The sequence below is a fragment of the Aptenodytes patagonicus genome, chromosome 1 (genome assembly GCF_965638725.1).
Source record: "Aptenodytes patagonicus chromosome 1, bAptPat1.pri.cur, whole genome shotgun sequence".
Classification (NCBI taxonomy): Eukaryota; Metazoa; Chordata; class Aves; order Sphenisciformes; family Spheniscidae; genus Aptenodytes; species Aptenodytes patagonicus.
In genome coordinates, this window is record NC_134949.1 from 131,194,016 (window position 1) to 131,216,284 (window position 22,269).

Genomic DNA, 22,269 nt, shown 5'->3' on the forward strand with positions numbered 1-22,269 from the left:
TGAAACCAGTTGATTTCCTATATATAAAATTTGTGAGGTTCATCAAGAAGATAGCTCAAGTCACCTAAACGTTAGTGATCATCTAACTGTCAGTTGACAAGATTTAGGACTTTTTAGGACACGCAGAGAAAAAAAACAAAAACACCCCTAAAATTCCACACACTAGAGAATGAGCAGAAACAGTCTTCTCCTAGCTCGTTAATTATTTTTTCTCACACTTAACCTCCACATTTTTGCTGGAGCTGTGAAGAGTTATGCCATTTCTTCCAACAAAACCTCCCTAAAACTCTACAAGATGACTATGGTTACTTTGGCTGAAAATGCATACATGGGGCCCTTAGAGCCTGTCAATAATACGTGGCTTGCAAAAATTTCTAGGGTTTCAGGCAAAACTCTTCCTTCTCCTCTGTTTGCTGTCACTGAACTACTCTAGGGTCAAGATATTTCACCAATGTCTTTGCATCGTCTTGACTCACTGTACCACTTCGATATATGCCAACCAGAAAACGAGTCTATAAAACTACAGTGTTCATGCACTGGATTAACATCGTGTACCAACTCATTGATCCTCAAATTTGTCTTTCATCTATGGAAGTATTCTGCCGCAAGCAAAGATATTTGTTAACACCAACACCAACCATTTAAAGCAGGCTTTATACGTCAACGCTTTCCATTCTGTTCAGAAACTGAAAGGACATTTTAGCTCAAATAAATTGGTTCAGCTTGTTCTTGACAAGAAAAACTGCCTAGGAAGCAATAAGCTGCATTCTGCATTTGAAACAGGGTTTGGAAAAATAACTAAGGTGGCAAACATATCTTCACAGCGAAAAATACTTCCATTTATTTTATAAAAGAATTTTTCACCCCTTGGAAAACTCAGTAACATGGCAAGAGTCACTAATTCATCTTTCTCTCATTTGCATTGTGTTTTGCTCAATGCACTGGTTCACAGTTGTAGCCTCATGAGGTGATTTTTGCTAAGAGAAAAGCTGTCATCTTGAATGAAGTGTTTCTTCAACGTGGTTTAAGTGACTTACAAACACAGCCCAACTTGTGTTGCCTTGAACACGATAGAAAGATAATACTTTCTATAGGCACTTTTGTATGCAGACATCCAGTTTTCTCTCTGTAGAAAGCATGTTTTCCAAAGTAAGCTCTGCTTCTTAGAGTCCTTAGGGCACAATCACATCTCTCTGCTGGCTGTCCCTCCCTTAGCACATGAAGACAACTGCTAGTCCCCGTATTTCCACTTTAGAGAAGCCTGTTAGTCAAAAAAAAATTAGTTTCTTTTCATGCTTTTCTGTGGTATGTTGGATAGTACTTCGGACAATGGTTTTTATTGTTTTGGCCAGAATGATGAAAAGGGATGTTCAATGTCTCTTCGCTTTTAGCTGGAATAAATGTTCATTGCCTTAAAGCAGGACTGTGACATGCAAGAATCATTAAGATTTCTTGCTGCCTAACAGTAGCTCCTAGTACAGGTATAGAGAGACAATTACTATATAAAAAAGATTATTAAAAAAAATTATTTCGATACCTGGGGAAAATGAGCTCATGTTTGGTCAAAAGGCTACGTTTGTCTAATAACCTGCAGGCACCAAAAGATGAAACCCGCTGTTTACTACCTTTTTCTCTATTCCTCAATGGTGTCCTGCCCTCTCCCTCGCTCTGCTGCCTGTCTGACCTCTTAGCAAGCCAGTGAGGAAAGTGACTCAGTTTTTGTTGCTGCTGATTTAGTGAGCCACATCCCCAGGGTGAGGAGTCAGTGGAGGACCGGAGCCTCTGCCAGGGAAGGCAGGGTTGTGCTGCTGGGGAAGGAAATTGTGGGGAGAGGGGGCTGGACCACTCCATATGCTGGCACTGAGCCTTCACATCAGCTCAGCTGTCTTGTGGTGTTTGCTCCACCTTAAAAGTAATGTGTGTTTGGGTTTTTTTCCAAACAACAGGAAAAAAAAATCATCACCAAAATGTAAATGCATCCATGTAACATTCTTGCCAGTTTTTAATTCAGCATCTAGTGGTATGGCATTTTATATCAGCTGTATTAAGAACAATGTCAGGAATGCATCCCAGTCCTATCATGGTTTTTTTCATCTCAGTAAAGCAAATAATAGCTTAAAAGATAAGTGCTCTGGTCATGGTAAAGAACCACATGTTTTATTTAACTTTCATGCAATTGAAGTCTTGCATTCAAGAAAAGGATACCAGTGTGCCTGCTTTTAGTAGCTGATACGGCAGCATTTCTAAATTATAAAAGACCGAGATTAAGAGGGTTTTATGCATAGTACACAATAACAAAATTCATAGACTAGATGCTTTTAAACAAATACTTTTTAAAACAGTTCTTATTTTTACTTAAACTTTTATACATCATAAAACCTGTCGTCTTCAAACATGCATGTTGTAGGAGTTTTTGGACACAAGCTCTCATAATTTATAATCTTACAGCAGCATTATTATGACTGCTTGAATAACATTGAAAACACCACCATATTCCATGCATTTTAAGATATTATTTAATATCATTTAACAGAGGCAAATGAAGAGTTAGAAACATGTGACCAGGCAGCCTTGGTACACCCTGATGTTTACCCGGTAAGCTCACTGAAGGTCATTTTCTTTACCACACATTACCATTTTCCGAAATCTTGACAAATGGAACAGTTGTTTCAGAATTCATTCAACTTTATAAGGCTTCATAGTCATATGAAGAGCCTCAACAAAACTTTATTTATTTCTGGTTCTCTGACTTCAAAGGTGACCCATGTACCTGAGTAAATGAAATGGCAATTGAGAATTTCAATATAGGGATCACACATTGTTCATGAACCCTCTGTGGTGAATTTTGATGTGTAGGAGGAAGTCATTCAACAAATTTTGAATGAATAGATCTGGAACCGTTCTAAACTGAACCCAGCCAATTTCTGGTTTTTTTTTTTTTTAAGTGAATAAACTCGTGCAATTTAATTGCTTTAAGGTATATATATTTAAATTTTGATCACTAGCAGTTCCCACTAAATTGCCTTGCACATTGTTTTGCTAATGTTTTCAGAAAAGTAAAATATATTCTATAATGCTCATTTGATCTACTTGGGAAACCAAGTCTTTTCCACTCACACACACAATTATATATTGAATTTCTAAATTCAGAGCTACAGCTATAATTGGTCCCAAAGATGTTAATACAGAATAATGCTTTATAATAGATGTAAAAAAATAGTAATATGTCCTAAGTATAGTGTCCCTTGCCTTTGACCGGTTAGATATATTCTCATTTCCTTATCTTACTGGAACAAAGGCATCACTTTCAGAACAAGGGAAAAAAGACACGGGACGGAGAATGCCTAGTCATATCGTCTGTGCTAGGTCTTTGCTTCATCGTTCTGCTCTTTAGCTGTTCCTGCTGTTCCTGTTTTGTATTTATCAAATCATGAGAAAAATGACTGAAGTGGAACAAATGATAAACAGCGCACGTATCTTCCTCTCATGCTCTAAGAAAGCTGATATTCAAAGGCCTTCAAATAATACCTTCCACCCTCCTGCCTTTTTTGTGCCTCTAATTGCCGAGCATTGCTGAATAAAACCACGCTGACAGTTATTCTGTAACACTTGCAGAGTACAGCTAGCGGTTTGGAGAAACGTGTCGCTTTCCGATGCACACAGGGAGCCCTGACTGCCGGCATCTGCGGGTGGTAGGTGTGCTGGGCTGACCCTGGCCGGCTGCCAGACCCCCACCCAGCCGCTCCATCGCTCCCCCTCCTCAGGGCAGGGAGGGAAAATAATACAGAGAAGCTCACGGGTCAGGATAAAGACAGGGCGATCACTCACCAACTACTGGCGTGGGCAAAACAGACTCAACTTGGGGAAAATTAATTTAATCTATTGCCAGGTAAAAATAGAGTAGGATGGTGAGAAACAAGGGCAAAACTAAAACCACCTTCCCTCCAACCCTCTCTTCTTCCCAGGCTCAACTTCACTCCTTCGTTCCTGACTCTCGACCTCCTCCCCGCCGAGTGGCACAGGGGGTGAGGAACGGGGGCTGCCGTCAGTCCATAACAGCTCCTCTCGGCCGCTTCTTCCTCCTCACTCTTTTCCCCTGCTCCAGCGTGGGGTCCCTCCTATGGGATACAGTCCTTCACAAACTTCTCCAACATGGGTCCTTCCCAAGGGCTGCAGTTCTTCAGGAACTGCTCCAGTGTGGGTCCTTTTCCAGGGGGTGCAGTCCTTCAGGAACAGACTGCTCCTGTGTGGCCTCCTCTCCACGGGCCGCAGCTCCTGCCAGGATCCTGCTCCTGCATGGGCTCTCCATGGGCTGCAGCTTTCGTCAGGGCATGCCCACCTGCTCCGCCATGGGGTCCTCCACGGGCTGTAGTGTGGATATCTGCTCTGGCATCGTCCTCCATGGGCTGCAGCGAGACAACCTGCATCACCATGGTCTTTTCCACGGACTGTGGGGGAATCTCTGCTCTGGCGCCTGGAGCACCTCCTCCCCCTCCTTCTTCACCAACCTTGGTGTCCGCAGAGCTGTTTCTCTCACATTTTTTCTCACTCCTCTCTCTCACAGCTGCTGCACAGTGTTTTTTACCCTTTCTTAAACACATTGTCACAGAGGCACCACCAGCTTGGCCGATGGGCCCAGCTTTGGGCAGCAACGGGTCTGTTTTGGAGCAAGCTGGAACCAGCTGTATCTAGCGTGGGGGCAGCTCCTGGTGTCTTGTCACAGAGGCCACCCCTGCAGCCCCCCAATCGCTGCCAGCACCTTGCCACGTAAACCCAGTACAGAAGGTTTGCGCCATTATTTGGGACCTCTATGCCAGCACAGGAGGAAACAAAACGGGAAGTCAGCTGCGTTAAGCTGCGAGCATGTTGTTCTTTCCCCAGGTAAGAGTTTGCCTATTTTCTAAAAGCATCAAAGAGAGAACTGTCCTCAAGGACCTCCTATTGATTTCATCCACAAGCCTGAAACCCTTTATCTCTTCCTTTGAGGCTAACATTTGTATTTAAAACCTAGAGAGATTAATTAGATGTGTCACAAACTTCTCAAGTTTGGTGCCAAGGAAAATATTAAAGAGCTTGTTTCAGGAGAGCTCTTCATATCCCCCTCTCCCCCCTTTTTTTCTCCTCAGCTTTAATTTTGGAGAGGGTAGAAGATTTTATAAACACAAAAATACTGCAAGCATCTTTAAGGGCAGGTAACAGCTTCTCCTGAAGTAGTTCAATGAACTGATGAATTACTGCCATGCACAGCATCATGCATTTCTTCAGACAATCTCATTCTACATTTTCTTAGCGCCTCACCCCATGTTCATCAAACACTTTTTCTTCTTTATTGCCAGATATGCTTGGTGGTAGTAGTTGGCTGCTAGCTCCAGCGTGTGCGTGCAGTATTGAGCTTTGATGTATAGACAGTAGATACAGACCAGTGCAAGTTGGTTTGGCCATGGATTGTTTTGTCCTGCCATGAAAGCAACAACAAATATATTGTCTTCGGTGAGCAGGTGACCAGTTCCCACAAATTACATTTCATTTCGAAATTTGAATTTCTGCCAAAACTGTAAGGTCTGAAATGTCAGCATTTCCCATGGAACACAAATTCAAAATGTCGATCAGCTTTTATCCCAAGTGAAATGTGTTTGTATAGTTGCCTGGGACAACACAAGGACATGACACTGTTCTATCTGCTTCATGCTAGAATAATTTTCAAAGCTTAGTAAGTCAAGGAGGCAAGCGCTCTGCTCCCTTTCCAGCTCGGTAGTTTCTATGTTATGTAGGAATAGTGCTTCTGGCTTTCTATATTAGAGCGGCTGCAGCCTTAGTTTGTGATAAGCCTTTGTAAAAGACTCAATCTCAGGGTTGCAAGAAGGGATGTGACTTTTTTCCTATGCTAGAGTATCTTCCATTTTGCCAGTGGGATTCCCAGCTATTTGTTGACCAGCAGAGGCATTTTGAAATTCAGGTACACTGGGCTTCGTGTTCCAAAATGCTCCATGCTGGCTGTCAACTTCTTGTCCCCTCCCCACCATGCTTCTCCTCCCATTTAGTCTGCCTGTCTCAGGCCTACCCCGTCCATACCATCTTCAGATGTTACACTGTCCCTCAATTCTGTTTCTATGATGATGGCTTTTCTTTTTAAGCCAGTGAGGTTACTCCCCACGGGTTGCTCTCTGGTCGCCTGAACATACAAGAGTTTTCAGGAGTGCTTGAGAAAAGTGCTCTCTTTTAGTACTAAGTGCCAGAGACTCATCTGCAGCTACCTGTTGATGTGTTGCAGCACATCACAGGGGCCCTGGTCCACCAACCGTGCAGACCACTGCCCTGTTTATCAATGCCACAGTTTTGCCTGGGCAGCGTGCCCAGGGTGCTGGGAGGCAGGGGATCTGAGCATGGGAAAGGGAAGGCATTTATTTAACACACTTACTCCCGAGACGAAATAAGGATGCCACCCAACTACTCGTCGATACCTGGGAAGCAGAAAGCATTCCCGTAACAGACATAGCCCTAACGGCCTTCGGAAGCAGCAGCTGAATGCAAAGCCCTGTTGTGTTCATGTAGCTAACGGGTGGAGCATAGACCGGCAGCATATTCAGTACAAATAGAATTTTTAATTAAACAATGAAGGTGACCTCTAACAAACTTACTCTAAAAACGTGCACATGGTTTTCCAGAGATTTATAATTGGACCTGTTTGGGTGAGTTTTCATAAACTTCTAACATTTGCTCTTTGGATGATCTCCTTGCCAAATAAGGTTTGTTTGGGGTTTTTTTCTTCTAGAGTAGAAAGGTGCTAGACTTTCTAAAAATAAAATGCTGTAAAAATTGTCTGTCTTTTTACTGTGATGAAAATAAAATATTTTTTCCTTAGCTTCATTTTAGGAAGTATCCCAGCCAGTTTTGCGCTAATCTTCCAAAAATATTCAACATGAAGTAGCAAATTACATAGACAGTTTTTGGCCAAATAGCTGAAGTTTGGAAGCATTCTCAGTAATTAAATGGAGTCTTGCAATTGAAACTCCTAAACAGCTAGCAGCAGTACTACCAAATGATATACCAAAAATAGAACATTTTGCATATCAACACATTAAGAAAGGAATTAATTCTTATTTCTTCTAAAGCTCATAGTACCATACTTTCAAAGACAAACAGCACGTAAACCAAAGCACCACTTAATGCATAGTGCAAGTAAGCATGTGCTTTTAGTTTGTTCCTTTGAAGAGATTTCATTAGATCATTTGCTTTTACCAATTACAGTTTTATTGCATGTTTTAAAGATGTGCAGCATCAGAAAATTCTATATAGTTAGAAGAGATATCTAACTTGAGTAAAATATTGTTGCTTCATTCTCATTTCAAACACAATGTGTAAGCTATGCTTACAGAAAATAATATTATAAAAATCCAAGTAATACTAATCGTGAAACAGAATTAAAACTTCCTATTTATTCATTTATCAGATGTCATAACGCTAATGTTAATGTTTTGGATCATTTAAGTGGGTAAGCCACTACAGCGGGTGCTATGCAAACTTACTGGCACTGGAAAATTATTCTACCTTGATGTACGTCTTAAACACTGACTACAGGCAATAAACATTTAGGGCATTTAACAGTGGCAGCTGGTCAATGTTAACCCTTAAATCGACTGTGTACATTGTCGTATCACAAAGCTCATCTGACAAATCAAACCAGCCTCTAAGGAAGCCAGCATGGACTTGCAATACAGCCATTCCAGTTCGGGACTGAGCAAACGCCCTGCTCTCAGCAGCCAAACGGACCGAAGGCAGCACCGTGCGGATGCAGTAGCAGCAATTCCAGCTCCACGCTTTGTTCCACGGGGCTGGGCTAAGCCGCTTGTACAGGCTGGCTGCTGTAGTCCTGTTCTCACTCATGATCGCAATGTGATTTTCCAGTACCGTGACGATTCCAAAAATACAGAATCCGGTTTGACAGACCATTTGTAGCTATGGAAATAGCAATGTCTCTGACAATTCACTAAGAATCTTTTAAACAATTGTTGAGTGGGCACTCAGCTCTTCAAAGAAGTTCTAGCAAGGCACTGCAGTTAACATTAAAACAACTCTCAGAAAAAAAAATGCAGAAAAGCAAATCATCAAAACCTCTGCTAGGGCCAAGCATCCCTGATCTGGCCAACACAAAAGCTACCATATTGATTAGCCCAAGAGTCCATCTCATCCACCGTGCCGTTCCCTGCAGTGCCGAGCAGCGAGTGCGTAGGAAGAGAGCAAGAACAAGAGCAGCACACGCCGATCCTTCCTCCAGCATCCGGCCACACGTAGCTTAGGAACTAAGTCAGAAGAATTACATACCAGAATTCTACTGATTTTGTATTCAAGAGTTTAAGGTAGATGTGAAGGTTTAAAATGTTCACAACGGTTTAAAGGAAAAAGTGAGAGAGGAGGCATACTATTTTAGCTGCATTTGTATTCACATTTTTTACTGCCTCTGCTCAAGCAGCGGAGGATCTGCACAGCCTGCACAGACTGCCACCTCTCCAGTACGCCAAATCCTCCTCAAATATTTGCTTTTTAATCAACAAATGATTTGAGCTGCTCTGTTTATCCTCTGTCTTTTTAAGAGCTCCTGTTCTGCATTTGAATGATGAAAGCCTACAGCTCTTTCAAATATAGGGTTGTATTTCTGAGCCACCTCTTTCAGGACTTTTCGCATTTCCTATTACAATTCACAGAACTAATTATACTGCCAATCCATTTGCATTTTCCAGTTTACAGTTCACAGTAGTGTAATAAAGTATTAAGCAATGTTATCAGGTAACTCCCCTTGAAAAGAAGTGTATGGCTCCTTGTTAGAATTTAGCATTGCTCCTGTGAAATCAGTAATAGCGTTAGGCATTCTCAGCAAAAAAAAAGGGAGAACATTGGTGATTTTGGTTACTGAAATTAGATAAAAAGTGGATCTGTTAGGAAAAAAAGGAAAATAACCACTCAATAGTTGTGAAAGTTGAATAAATGTAAGTCTAACACTATCTCAAAAGATGATTTAATACCTCCTCCTCTCTAAAGGCTAGCTGGATGCCTGGCGGATGTTATCTAATGTGTTATTGATCCAGCAAAGGTGATTCCAAACCAGGTCTGCTTCAGAGCTTTATTACTCTTATACTTGGATTTTTTTTTCCTAATATTTAACATAAATCTCCACGAGTTCAAATTAAAGCCATTATTTCTTGTCCTGCCTTTCATCATACATTGGCCCGTTAATCACCTTTTTCAGTAAATTGCTACACAGTCAGAGACATCTACAAGGAAGACTGGGCAAGGGATATAAAACAAATGCAGTTCCTCCACAAATCACATTTTCTAAGCTTCCTTTTGGTCTCGCTGCCTTCAGGAAGAATCGCTTTTCTGTCTCTGTCCCGCCATCACGCTGGGCTGAGAGTTACATTCCATGCCTGATCAATACCAAGCAGAACAACATAACCGCCTTCTGAGCCCTTCATGGTATTCATCGGTGTATTCAGTTATTTATAACATCATACTTGGGTTCCTATTTATTGTAATTCCATATTTTTTTCTGCAGCACTACTGCCTAGACAATTAGTCCCCATTTTGTATTTGTGCATTTGATGTCCTGGTTTTACAGAGAGTACTTTACATTTTTTATGATCTTTCTTCTTCTTGAGTTCTCCAACCTATTCAATATTTTTCATTTTGATTCTGTCATTCAATGTGCTTGTAACTTCTTTCAGCATGCTGTCATTAAAAAGCTTTTATAAGCACCATTTTTATTACATGATTTCAGTTATTGTGACTAATACTGATTAGCTCTTGGGGCAAAAAACCACCCATCTTCTTGCATTTATTCCTCCTACTTTGATAACCCTTTATTAGGAAAGGTTGGTTACTTTTTCCCTAGGTGATACATTCTTATGTGGGAGAGCATAAAAAGACACATTTACTACAAAATACCACACCTATTATTTATTTCCTCTTCATCCATTAAACCAGCTGTCCTACCAAAGAATAAAATCAGATTATTTGACATATACTCTTGACAAACCTGTGCTGGCTGTTCATGGGTGATGCTGGCTGTTTGTTTGTAAACACTTCCTAGATTAGTATTGTTTTGTCATTTTGATATTTTTCTAATGGCTCTCTGCATGTTGAGCTGAGCCCGAGAGACTCAGAGTTTCCTCAGACCTCCTGCTCTCCTCCTATCTATAAAGGGCAGTGGGGGAGGAAGGATAGGTAATTTTTTTGCATTATGACCTACACACACACACACTCATCGGTCATTCAGGAACCCTCTCTATTTTCCATGGAATTCACCGAGATAATTGTTGCTAGTATTTCAAGGAATGTATTTCTTTGAATATTTCTAAACAGAACTGAGAAATAGTCTAGAAACTATTTTCATTTGATAGTATACTACATCCAAAGCTACAGATGTAAAGATGCATGATCTCTGAAAATACGGAGAATAAAAAATGCACAGGATCCAAGGGTAAGTTATTTCAGCACTGTTAGCTTTGTCTACAGGATGCCAATGCATATACAACACATGCTTCCACTAGCTTTTATTTCTTTAAAAGTAAACATGCAATTTTATCCCTAGCTTGGCCCGCGAAAATACTGCAGAGGTCACGACACAAAAAACTTTATACCGGAGGAGATTTTGTTTCATGTGTTTTCCTATGACTACATCCATCTGCGCTTGCTCATAAAGGTCTGCTCTTACGAGATTTAGTCTTCATGTTCAGTCTTCTCCTACTATAGCCATTAGCAAATATTAAACGTGAAAGCTAGTTTGAGAGCAAGGCAGTATAAAAATGTTCAGCTTTGCTTCCCCCTGTACTTTCATGTTTTTCAAGCAGAGTATTTCCAATGAGTGTACAGTTAAGACTGAACAAGAGACCCTTTTGTAAGGTAAGCGTGTATCTGTGCAAACACACGCCACCAAAACTGAAACTAGAGGTGGGGCAGCCTTGGTCCTCCCCCTCATGTTCAGTCTGGTTTAGAAGTACCGGGTATCACAGGGGGGGAATCTACACAAGACCTTCCCCCCAAGTAAAAAAAAAAAAAAAAAAACAAAACACCGTTTGAAAATTCTGCATTGTTTTGTACTAGGTGTCTTTCCTGTTTCCCAGGCACCTTCGGAGAGAGAGAAAAGATCCTACGTATTTTTTTATAGATGTATTGAGTCAAATAAAACTCAGGATCAATTCTTTATAATGGAGTTAAAAGAACCCGAAATTGCAATTTGCCATTATTAAAATCTAACGGCAACTTTGTGTCAGGTAATTGGCACAGATCCATTTAGAAACAGAGGGGGGGAAAAGGGGCCCGGGGGGGCAGGGGCGTTACTGCTCCCCTGGAGGAACCGCTCCTGTAGGAGTTCTGTACATCCAGCAAAGGGCAGGCACTCCGCAATGAAGTTACAAATGAGTACTTCGCCGCTTTTATGCGGGACTGTAAACACCAGGCCGCAGTACCGGCTGCAGGGTCGCCTCGGCGCTGCCGAAAGCTGGCCGAACGCCACCGAGAAGCGGCATCGCCCACCGGCGCTGCACCTGCCGCGCCGGGCGGCGGAGGAGCGGCCCCAGCGCTGCGCAGCAGCGGCCGCCTCGCCAGCCCGAGTGCCTGGAGTTGGGTATGGCCAGCCTGGCTGGACTTCGAGGGCGGGCAGTCGCTCCTTTCCTTTTCGGCACGGCACGGCACGGCCGGCCCGTAGAGACCCGGCCTCCCCGCCCTCCGCCGCCGGGGCGAGCGCCTACAAGGCGGCCCGGGCGCCCCCCGCCGCCTGCCGGCCGCTGCCGCAGGAGGCCCCGCCCGCCCCGGCAGAGGCGGAGCCGCGCAGGGCTCGCAGCCGCTGCCGGAACAGCCGCCGCCCGCACCGGGGCCATGGAGGAGTTTCACCCCCACAACGACGAGGTAGGGGCCGCCGCCCTCCGACGGGGCAGGGGGGCTGTGGGCTGTGCCCGGGCGGGGTGCGGGGCCCTCCGCCAGCCAGCCCCCGGGTCCCGCGCTGCCTCCGCCGCGCCGGAGGGAGCCGGCCGAGAGCTCGGCGGGGAACGGGCGGCGCTGCCGGGGCCGCTGCCTCCGCCCTGGCCGGGCCGGGCAGGTTGAAGGTCGCGGTTGTACGGGTGGGCTGTGCGCCGGCACCTCCCGTTCCCCGACGCTTCGGGCACCCCCGGGGCCCGTGCAACACCTGGCGGCCCGCCTCGGGGCGGAACGGGGTTTCCTTGTGCGGGCTGGGGGTTTGGCCCTGCCCTCTGCCTGCCTGGGGCTTCAGTGAGCCTGTTCCAGTTCTGGTAGCCAAAAGCTCCTGCAAGGGAAAGTGGAAGCGGTGTTCGGGGGTGCTGCCGCCCGCTGCGGTGCTGTCGGTCTGCGGCCATTTTTCTTCTATCACCCCTGGAAAAAAAAAAAACAACAACAACAAGAAGTCTGCGCGGCAGGCTGATCCCTGTCAGCCAGAACTGAGGAGCCTTTCCCTCCCCAGGGGACCTTACTTCGGGTCTCTAGCCACCAGTTTTCATTAAAAAAAAAAACAAAAAACTCGTAGAAACATTATTGTCCTTGAGGTTTCTGTCCATGCTCAGGTGTTTGAAATTGATGGATGCGAAGAGGCAGATGGCACAATGGCACGTGCCGTGCTTCCTTTGGAAGCCAAGCTAAACGCTGACAGGTAGGAATGGGCAGAAACTAGGCAGCATTAAAACTTGCAAGCTTTTTCTGCACTTGAGGAAGTTACTTGGTTAAGCTAATGACTATGGAAAACAGTCTTTTTGATACTAGGGTTGCAAAACTACCATTTGGCAGCAAGATGTAACCCACGGGTTAGTAAGTCCACGACTCCAGTAAAAACCAGGATTAAGACCCAGAGGAAAAGATTTGCCATTTAACTTTTTGTCTTGGAGAATATTCCCACGGCAGGCATAGATAGTGGTGGAATTTAATCTTTACAGAAAGTGTAAATTGAACCTGTTTCCGAGCTCACCGAGGCCTGAGCTTTTTGGACCCACTCAAATGTGACTAGCAAAACAATACTAAATAACGTATGTATGGTGCTGGGGGAAAAAGTAAGATTTTAGAATTATACTAACAGACTACACAATGCAAATAACCAGGCACGGGGCCTGATCATTACGTGTTACTTAGAGTAAAACTGCATCATTCGTTTACTTTTCTATCAGAAATAATAATAATTGATTTTTATTACAGATGATCTTCAATGCTGATGAGGCGCACAACATAGTTAAGGAGGTAGGTTTTAGCTAAGAGCTGTATTTCAAAGGAAATCTTTACCTTACCTTGCGCTATAGTGAAAGCGGCTACTTTCATTGACCATCCCAGGTAAATTCAAACTTATATGAAACTATTATTTATGTCAAATAAAGACAGAGTTTCATTTGGAGCTGCTTTAAGCTTCATCTGATTGCTGTCTTTAACTATCTAGAGAGGAGAAGGTAGGTAAGAGAGAGCCAGAATTCACATTACAGTGGAAAGACGAGGGGCAGCAGTCACAAGTTGCAAGGGAAATTCACTCCGATTTTATTTTTTCCCCCCTTTATCCAGCTAGAGAGTAGTTAATCACTAGAGAGGTCGCAGGGAAAGCTTGTGGAGTCTCCATCCTTAGAGATTTTTAAAACTTGACTGGACAAGGCTCTGAGCAACGTGATCAAACTCGGAAGTTAGCCTTGGCTTGAGCAGGAGGTTGTGCTACAGGAGCTCGTTATTCTAGCAATGCTTTTGAAAAACAGTTTTTACACAAAAAGAGCAGGCTGAAAGTGAGTAGCCTGACGGTCTAAATTAAATACCTAGTAACAGGAAAGTGATTAACGAAGAGCCTGTGGCATACAGATGCTGTCAGGTTTTGCAGGAAAATACCATTTTGAGAAAGGAATTCCTGGAGGGGCTGTGCAGGTCCTTTCCCAACTGCCCTGCCTGGAAGGGAAAGGGCTGGACTTTCGGAGCTGCTCCAGTACGCAACAGCAAGCTCTTAGATGTCAGGTAAATGACAGTTCAACCCTTTATATAACTGCCCCTGCCTTGAAAGGCCAAATACGGTATGACAGAGTCTCTTTACTTTCACACCAGGCGCTGGGAGTAAAGCCAAGTGTTTCTGCCTCTGATTGAAAGCTTAACCAGAGCCGAGGAGTTCTAGCACGGGGTACATTTCTGGAAGGACCAAAATCCCCGAGGGGTCTTCTTGTCCCTCTTCTGTCTTCTATTCTGTTTTGTGAATGTTTGTTTCCATTGAGTCCTTTGTCCAGCTTTATACACTGATCAGAACTAATTGGGCTTTTTAAGATCTGGGGCACAAGTCTCTTACGCAGCCTGTTAGTGGGTGGTTAGTGCACGGGATTCATCTTACTGAATCAGAGGAGAACATAGTTTTATTTTACTTACCTTTTCCAGGTATGCATTTCTTAACCGAATTTCTCAATTTTAAGAAGTATCCATCGGCACATAATTCCGGATTTCTTAGGAGTAGAGAATGTAGTTTTAAGATCTACAAGGGTCCTATCTTGTGCTGCAAGATAGGACGCTTGAGTATCTCTCACTCTCATATCTTCCTCATCTTTAAGCTGGGGTATGCATTTCACTATTGTCGCTCTAGCTCTGAAGATTTTGGTATGTTGCTCGCGGGCTCTGAAAGGTTGGCCAGCCCAAGCTGACATTATTGATTTGAGTAGTACTGTTTCCATTACAGTAGCTTCTGAAAGCCAAGCTGGAGTAGGCAGTCATTAGGAACAGTGGGATGTGTTAGTATCTTCACTGGTAAATAGATCCATTCACTTAACTTGGTACTTAGAGCATATGGCTAAGGTCTTTCCTAAAAGAAATGTTCAGTCAGAGCCTCATTTTTCTCCATGTAATAATGTGGTAAATATGTACTAAAAATAAGTTTCTGAGAAGGCTCATTTTACTTCCCATTCAGCAACTGATACCTGATGAGCTCAAGTGATTTAAAGTAATCCAATTGCCAGATAAAATTCCTCAGATTACGCAAGACATGTTAAACCTCTACATTTTGCAGTATGTTTACTGTAACTATTTTTTTTTCTCTATTTTAGTGCATAGAAAGTGTTTTAGGCAAGGCAGATTATAATCACAACAAAGTCAACCAGTGGACCGCTGCTATAGTAGAACAGTCGCTGACACATCTGGTAAAACTCGGAAAAACATACAAGTACATCGGTAAGTATAAGCAGTCATACTTTTACCACATACAATCACAGTAAATAATCGCTGAAAGGTTCGTTTGAATGCAGTGCTATATTCAATAGAAAGTTTTAAACTGTAAACAAAGCAAAGCAGATACCTGAACTCTTCCGTTACATAGATTTTTAGTAATACCTGTGGTAAAACCATGGCAGTTTCACCTGGGCTAAGCACGCTAGCAACACTTAGCACAGAAGATGACACGTTACACAGTCTTTCTTGACTGTTAAGCAACCCCAAAACAATTATATCAACTTTTTGGCATCAGTTCAGGAAAGAATTGCATATCTTAAATAAAATTTTCAGTAGGATTAAGCTTCCTATAAATACAGACCTTTGAAAGACTTTAGTCCTGTATGCTAAGTCGTGTCCCATTGTATTTATATGCGTATCTGTGGAAGGGAAATGGAAATAAGTAGTTTAACCCACTTCAGTCCTTTTGTGGAGTGTTGATGTAATAGCAAGTGTTTGCACTCTGTTCTGCTTCGAAAGCCTTGGATTCAGATTGTCGCTGGTTTTATGACCATTGCAGGTCAGTCTAGAAATGCTGCATGTTACTAGAGTGTGGTTGCAGAGAGCAGTCAGGCAGTACTTTTGGGAAACAGCTGTGATCAAGTGCGACTTCTGCTGTACCTGTGAGGACAGCACCTGCAATCCCGTTCTGAGGTGCGCATGACACAAGCCGTATCTAAGTAGTTTAAAACTTGAAAACCATAATCCTATTAGCAAGCATTTTGTTAAAGCCGTTGTCTTTATGCGAGTAAAAATAATCGTAAAATGACTACCAAGTTCTTGAGGAAAATACTGGGGGTGAGGGGGTTGTCAAAAAAGGTTTTGACTTAGCTGAATGCCACCTGCCAGCCATTTGAAAACATAACGCAGGCTTGAGTTCAGAAGTACTGAATGATTCACCTCTTCTGCTTTAATTATTAATTCCTCGATTTTATGACTGTATCTTGCAGTAACCTGTGCTGTGATGCAGAGGAGTGGAGCTGGTCTTCACACTGCAAGCTCGTGCTTCTGGGATACCACAACTGATGGTAAGTTTCCTCAGTCAAATTAAAAACTTGTAGTAAAGGGCAATGTTACTTATCGTTCAGCTGTAATAGTTAGGTTGAACATTCTCAAGAGGGATTGTAGAAGCAGTAGCTTCCAGGATTAGACGCTCGCTTACAATCCCAGCAGAAATATTTTGTTAGCAGTCAGTGCCTGCATTAAGAGCGATTGCTTTGTAAACTATGAGAAGCAGGAGTAGAAATGCCTTCATTCTGAAACAAGAGTCAAAACATTTAATCCTCGTCAGTAACTATAGATCAGTTGAAGAGGCAGTAAAATGTTGCTCACAGTAAATGGAAGTGGCTAGTCCTAAACATACCTGCCTGTCTGCTGTATGGGGACAGCGCTACTTTGGAAGAGAACAGAACTTGGTAAAAAATAAAAATAGTTTGACTAACAGTACGTGTTTCAGTTGCTTAACTATCAGCCAGGCTTTGGATGCGTTTTATTGCTTCTAAATTAGTTCTAAATGCATTTTCTCCCAGGTTCAGAGTATCGTGGGGAAAGAAGATTAAAATAATCTTATGTCTGTCACAGACTCAGAAAGGTCTTTTTAGAAGAGGGCACCAAAATTTAACTTTAAAATAGAGATGGCATTAGAAAGTCAACCAAGGTTAAAAAAAAAAAATACCGTGAAGTGAAGTAAACAAGTATGGTTTAATCTTCATGTTTCCTTGGCTTGTAAGGCATTGATACAACAGAAGAGGAAAAATTACAGAGCGTAAATACACTAGAATGTATTTGATGCAGTCTTTTTTTTTCTGATTTCTTGTCTGATTATCTTGCCAATTTCAGTATGAGATTTTTCAAGGATTTATGCAAGTCCAGCTTTTAAAGAGAGATACTGAAATTGTGCTTTCCTGGAAATTGTCTTAAGCATACAAGGCTCATGTTAGGCAGTAAACAATGTACAAGTTAATGAAAATGTTTTGAGGAGTGTAGTCTATTTATAGCCAAGATGACATAACAGTACTTACGTTAAACCACAGCTGAATTATTCATACTAATTTGACATAATTTACACTGCGATAAAGTGAATATAGTAAAGACACTGGAATTCTATTTTTATTTTGTAATAATCTCTTCTAGGAACCTGCACAGTGAGATGGGAAAACCGAACAATGAACTGCATTGTCAATGTGTTTGCTGTTGCTATTATCCTGTAGCTGGCTGGAAGATAAATACAAGCAACACCAAAGCCTTTAAAAAAAAAAAAAAAAAATCATCCAAACCCATGGCTAAATATTTCAAACCATTATTCGTTTTTGTATGAGGAGCATACAGAAGTTCTCTACAGAGAGCATATAGTCTAAGCCAGTTCTCATAGATTAATTATCTGAAAGCTAGCAAAAAATTTAAAATATATATATATATCTATCTAAAGAGAAAGTTTTAGTAACTTAAATATTCAGAATTATGTTAATGAGAAGATGCCACAAAGATCAATACAATTTATATCAAAGCTAATATCAAAGATACTTTATTCAAGAGGAACAAAACACATCCAATCAAAGGAAAGGTCAAAGGGCAAGCAAGACCTCTCAGGGTTATGGTGCATTTGGGAACAAATTATGAATGCAATTCAGAGTGGATATACTGTAAACACTACTGGTGCTTCATGTTTGATTAAACAAAGCTAACTGTCACACTGAATGCTGGTGCTTGTGAAATTGCACGAGCATCACATTTCGGTCAAGCATGAACATTTACATTGAAATTAAATCCGGTTAAGCTTTTCCCCGGAGGCAGAGGATGACTTCGCTGGGACAAAGGTGAAATATACCTGGTCCTAGCAGAATTCTAATTTATCTTCCGAATGAGGAACACAGTATTTGTTAGCGATTCAGGGAAACTTGCTGGGGATCAGACGTCAGCCCTTAATTCATAGTTTACAAATCTGAAAACATTCTGAAGGTACTTAAATTTGATTTTATTCCATGACTGAGGAATTTGTAACAAGCACTTTATTGATTCCTCATGCAGCAGCCAGGAGCTAGGGCAGCAAGTCTGGACCCACGTTACTCCCAAGTAGGATTAAAGTGTTCGGAGAGAAGGCACACACGTTTCTAGAGGCTCTTGTTAGCTTTGAAAGCATTTATCTTAAAGCAACATATCTGTTCTTTATGGGAGTGTTTCCTACGTTCTCTAAGTCTAGAATTGGATCTTAGTCCTATGAAATGATACAGTTAAGTTTTAAGCACTAAGAATTCCCTTCCTGTAAAGATTTATGCAAGTTCTTAATCTGCTCATCTGATGAGTCTTAACTTGAAATACTCCACGTGGAAGAAAAGTATTTGCACACATGCAAGTATTTGCTGGATTGGGGCCTACATTTTTGTTGATTAATGCACAAATTATATGACGAAGAGATGTGTCAATACCAAAAATGCCTAAATGATTGCTGCCACTAAGTGGCAGCTACATTAAGTTGTTTTCTCAGATGCTGCTTAAGGATAGAATTTTTTCTTTATTACTGCATGTCTTTGGAAGAGACTGGTAACTACCTAGCAGCCACCGTAAGGCTGTCTTGGATTTTAACAAATGAATACTAAAGCACTACTACACAGTTTTGTTTGGGGGTTTTTTCAGATAACTATTAGGGCATGTAGCAAGTGTCCTGTACAACAAACAAGCTAAAAACCATTTCATTGCTTAAGTTGTGTATACATATAGCTAGTATGAGACTACAGGAGGAACACGTCTACGTGTAATTCAAAATACCGTTCAAAATCTCTTGCTTTGCAGACAGACAGAGTTCCGCTTTTACCTAAGTGCAAGTAAAATTAATACTGTAATGTTGCATTTGCCTAACAGGCAGGTGTAGTGTGAAGATGTATGTGTATGTTGTACTGACCTTCAAATGTGTAATAATTTAACATTATTTGGGTTAGGACAGCAATTTCTGAACTAGGTGCCAGCATCCAAGAGTTGAGTTGTGGAACTGACAAAAATGCAGTAGTTTCACTGACGTTTGGGATTGAGCAAAGTGAAAAAATAAGTGGGGTAGCAACTGGAAAAAGGATTGGTACGATTGATAGAGCATAAGAGGTGGGTGATTAAAAATAGTGGTGGCTGTTATCTCCCTTTAATGGGCATTCAGGTGCCATGGTCAGAAGAAATGTTCCAAATAGCCATTTGTAATCTCATTTGGTATTTTTGTTTTACTTGAAAACAAGATGCACTGAGTAGACTGTCAGTTTAATGAGGCTTGGTGGAGGTTCTGCTGCAGAAGAGACCCAGAAAACACTGCTTAATTATAAGGCTGCTTCATCTTTCTTTCTAGCAAAAAAAAATAAATAAAGTTTTGCCTTAGTTGTATTTTTGCCTCATGTGTTCTTGATCAATATAAATAGGAACTGAGAACAATATTTCTCTTACTTTCCTTCATTTGTATACAATAGTGAGAACTTGGGCAATTTATTACAGTTGTGCGTGTATTTTAGAGACGAGACCTCGTCAAAGGCTAGTTCCCAGACTTGGCCTAATTTCTCACATCTCTTGTCAGACCTTTTCCTCTGACTGCTTGTCTTGATGATGCAAATTAAAGTTTTTGTTGCTTCAGAAAGATTATTATGAAACACTGGGAAAAATATTTTCCTTCCGCATCATATCCCGGTGAATTTAACTTCTTTCCCATCTTTCCATTCCCCATCCTCTGTGGGTACAAACAGCTGCTTGTATTCAATAGAACTCCCAAAACAAATGCTGAACACCACCTCTTGCTTTTCCAAGTAGTCTTCTTTTCAAGGATAAAACTACGGATTGCGGAATATGAGAATGCACAACATTTCAAGAGTGTTTTCTATCAATATAATGTTGTCTTAGTTGTTACAATCAGGGGCTGAGTTACTGTTAACAATGGGGGTTGTCTTAATGGGACAGAAGATTTTGCATTAAGGCATAGCCTATATGTATACGGAGCTGTATGTTCCTACATACGATTTCATGACAAAAGACGCCTGTTATTCCTCCCATACAGAGAGGTCTATAAGAATTTTGTTATCTAAATGGAAAAGTGTGAAAGGGAAAGTAAGGGAGCAGATGTACTACTTTCCTTTTCATTGCTTGCCAGATGTCTGTCAGTAACCGTCACCTTTCTGATGTTTTCCCATTATACTCGATGAAGGGAATCTGGGTATGTTCAATTTAGATTCATGCAATCTAAAGCACTTCACAGAAGCCGCTGAAATCCCGGCTTGCAGCTAGCCTATTTAGACATGAATGTCAGAGCACTGATATTTTAAATACACCATAAAAGAGAGAACATTAACTACTGGTAGCCTGTATGCATTAGTACCATAGCTGCCACATAGAGAATATAGGGTTTTGTTCTAATACAGGCAGCAGATCCTTCAAAGAAGAGTGCAGGAGATCCTGTAATGAACAATTCTTACCTGATTATTGGGATGCACCTTGCTGCCTGCTGTAGAATCTGACCAGGTTGTTTTGTTCCCACTTAATTCGGAGAGGGATTTTTTAGCACAGTCACAGTGTCACACAAGCACAGAGCCAGACCAAACCCCCCGTCAGAATATCCTGAGCCAGGAAGTTCTGCCTGCATGTCTGCAGGACATTCCCAGCTTGAAGCCAGCGCCAGTCTCTCGGGGACTATCTGAGCTCAGATTCTGTAAACGTGGCAACAAACCCAGTTGCAAAGTGGCTCCAAAGCTATGCAGTCACATTTACATTGTGTTGCACGTGAGCTGCTCTAGCCCGTTGGGTCTATGCCAGGTAAGGGGTCTGTGGACATTGGCTTGTAGGTGGAATGGTTTCTCTCTTCCCCCCACAACGGAAAGAAGGCTGCAGCCAAACACCATGCGCCCACCAAGGGAGGTTTTTCTACTCCGATGAGTCTAAATCACTATCGAGTACCTGGAGGTTTTAGCTCATATGTTCCAGCAAGCATCTGTTTTTAAACACAAGAAACATACTGTGACAGCAGGCTTATTTGTCACGTGGAAGTTTGCTAAAAAGGAGCAGAGTAGTGCTAGAGTGACGGCTACCAACACTCTTGTAACTCCCATCCCACCATCTGCCCTAAAATGACTTAAAAAGGAGAATCAGGGTTACTGAAACACACCTTACTGGTCATTATGGCTTGTGTCAGGTGCTTACGGTTACTCTCTCATGCAGAGAAGCTACCGGAGCCACATAGCACAAGTGCATGAAGGAAAAGAGACAGCAAGGCAAGTTTTGTAGTGGCACGACCATTTTAAATAGACGGTTTTACCATATCTGTAAGTTAATTACAGAGTTTGTAATTATGCTTATGTAGCTTCACAGTGTAGAGACCACACAGAGTTCAGAATCAAAGCCATTAAAATCCCCAATCCACAGGAGAAGGTGGTAAGGTGGACTGGCTGGATCGGCTGCAAGAAACTCAAAACGCCTTTCGAGTCAGCAGGTTCTCCTCCTCATATGCCTATATTGGATATAATTTCTGAACAGCACCTCCTAAATCAGAAACATCATCATATCTGCGAAACCCCCCATCATATCTGTAAACACCTTAGGAAGAAATTAAACATTCTCTGCTACCTGTTTTTGAAGAGTTTACCGACGTTTTTGAGGCAGCCTGTATTCAGTGCTTGTTCATGACCACCTGGGTAAAGTTAGAGGTTGGGGCGAGGGGGATGAATGAAATGAAGTCCTTGTTTGACAAAAACAAGGGTGATCCTTCTATATATACCCTGTCACACACATATATTTATTATACATATATTTATAGGTATGTTCATACCTTCTATTTATCCACTTCCCTCACAATTTTGAGTCAGATAATTTTGTTCATTTAGAATTTCATCTCTTATTGCTTATTTCCACTTCAGCAATGACTAGGTATCAAAACAAGGGCTCCAACAGCATCTGTACAAACAAATATCCTGGCCAGAGATAATACAATTTAGCATTTAGATATTAGCCAGCAGAAGTGAGCGGGCTAGGTAACAGCAAGGTTACGACTGCCTTTATGGTACTCACAGCACTCCGCTTGAGGCAGTCACTACTTTATTCAATCTC

At 42.0% G+C, this 22,269-nt stretch overlaps 1 protein-coding gene across 1 annotated transcript; it reads left to right on the top strand.

Annotated features, from left to right (window-relative positions):
* Positions 1–11,816: 11,816 nt before the first annotated feature.
* Positions 11,817–19,569, top strand: DYNLT3 (dynein light chain Tctex-type 3). Its single transcript, XM_076355523.1, has 5 exons — positions 11,817–11,901; positions 13,192–13,233; positions 15,048–15,171; positions 16,158–16,235; positions 17,341–19,569. Exons 1-5 carry the CDS (start codon positions 11,872–11,874, stop codon positions 17,415–17,417), a joined length of 351 nt encoding a protein of 116 aa, XP_076211638.1. The 5' UTR covers positions 11,817–11,871; the 3' UTR covers positions 17,418–19,569.
* The last annotated feature ends 2,700 nt before the right edge of the window (positions 19,570–22,269 follow it).

Excerpts from the sequence above, each read along its gene's own strand:
- DYNLT3 (XM_076355523.1), top strand. The coding sequence starts at position 11,872 with ATGGAGGAGTTTCACCCCCACAACGACGAG. Across the intron at positions 13,234-15,047 it reads CGCACAACATAGTTAAGGAG|TGCATAGAAAGTGTTTTAGG; the intron begins GTAGGTTTTAGC and ends TCTCTATTTTAG. Across the intron at positions 16,236-17,340 it reads CTGGGATACCACAACTGATG|GAACCTGCACAGTGAGATGG; the intron begins GTAAGTTTCCTC and ends AATCTCTTCTAG.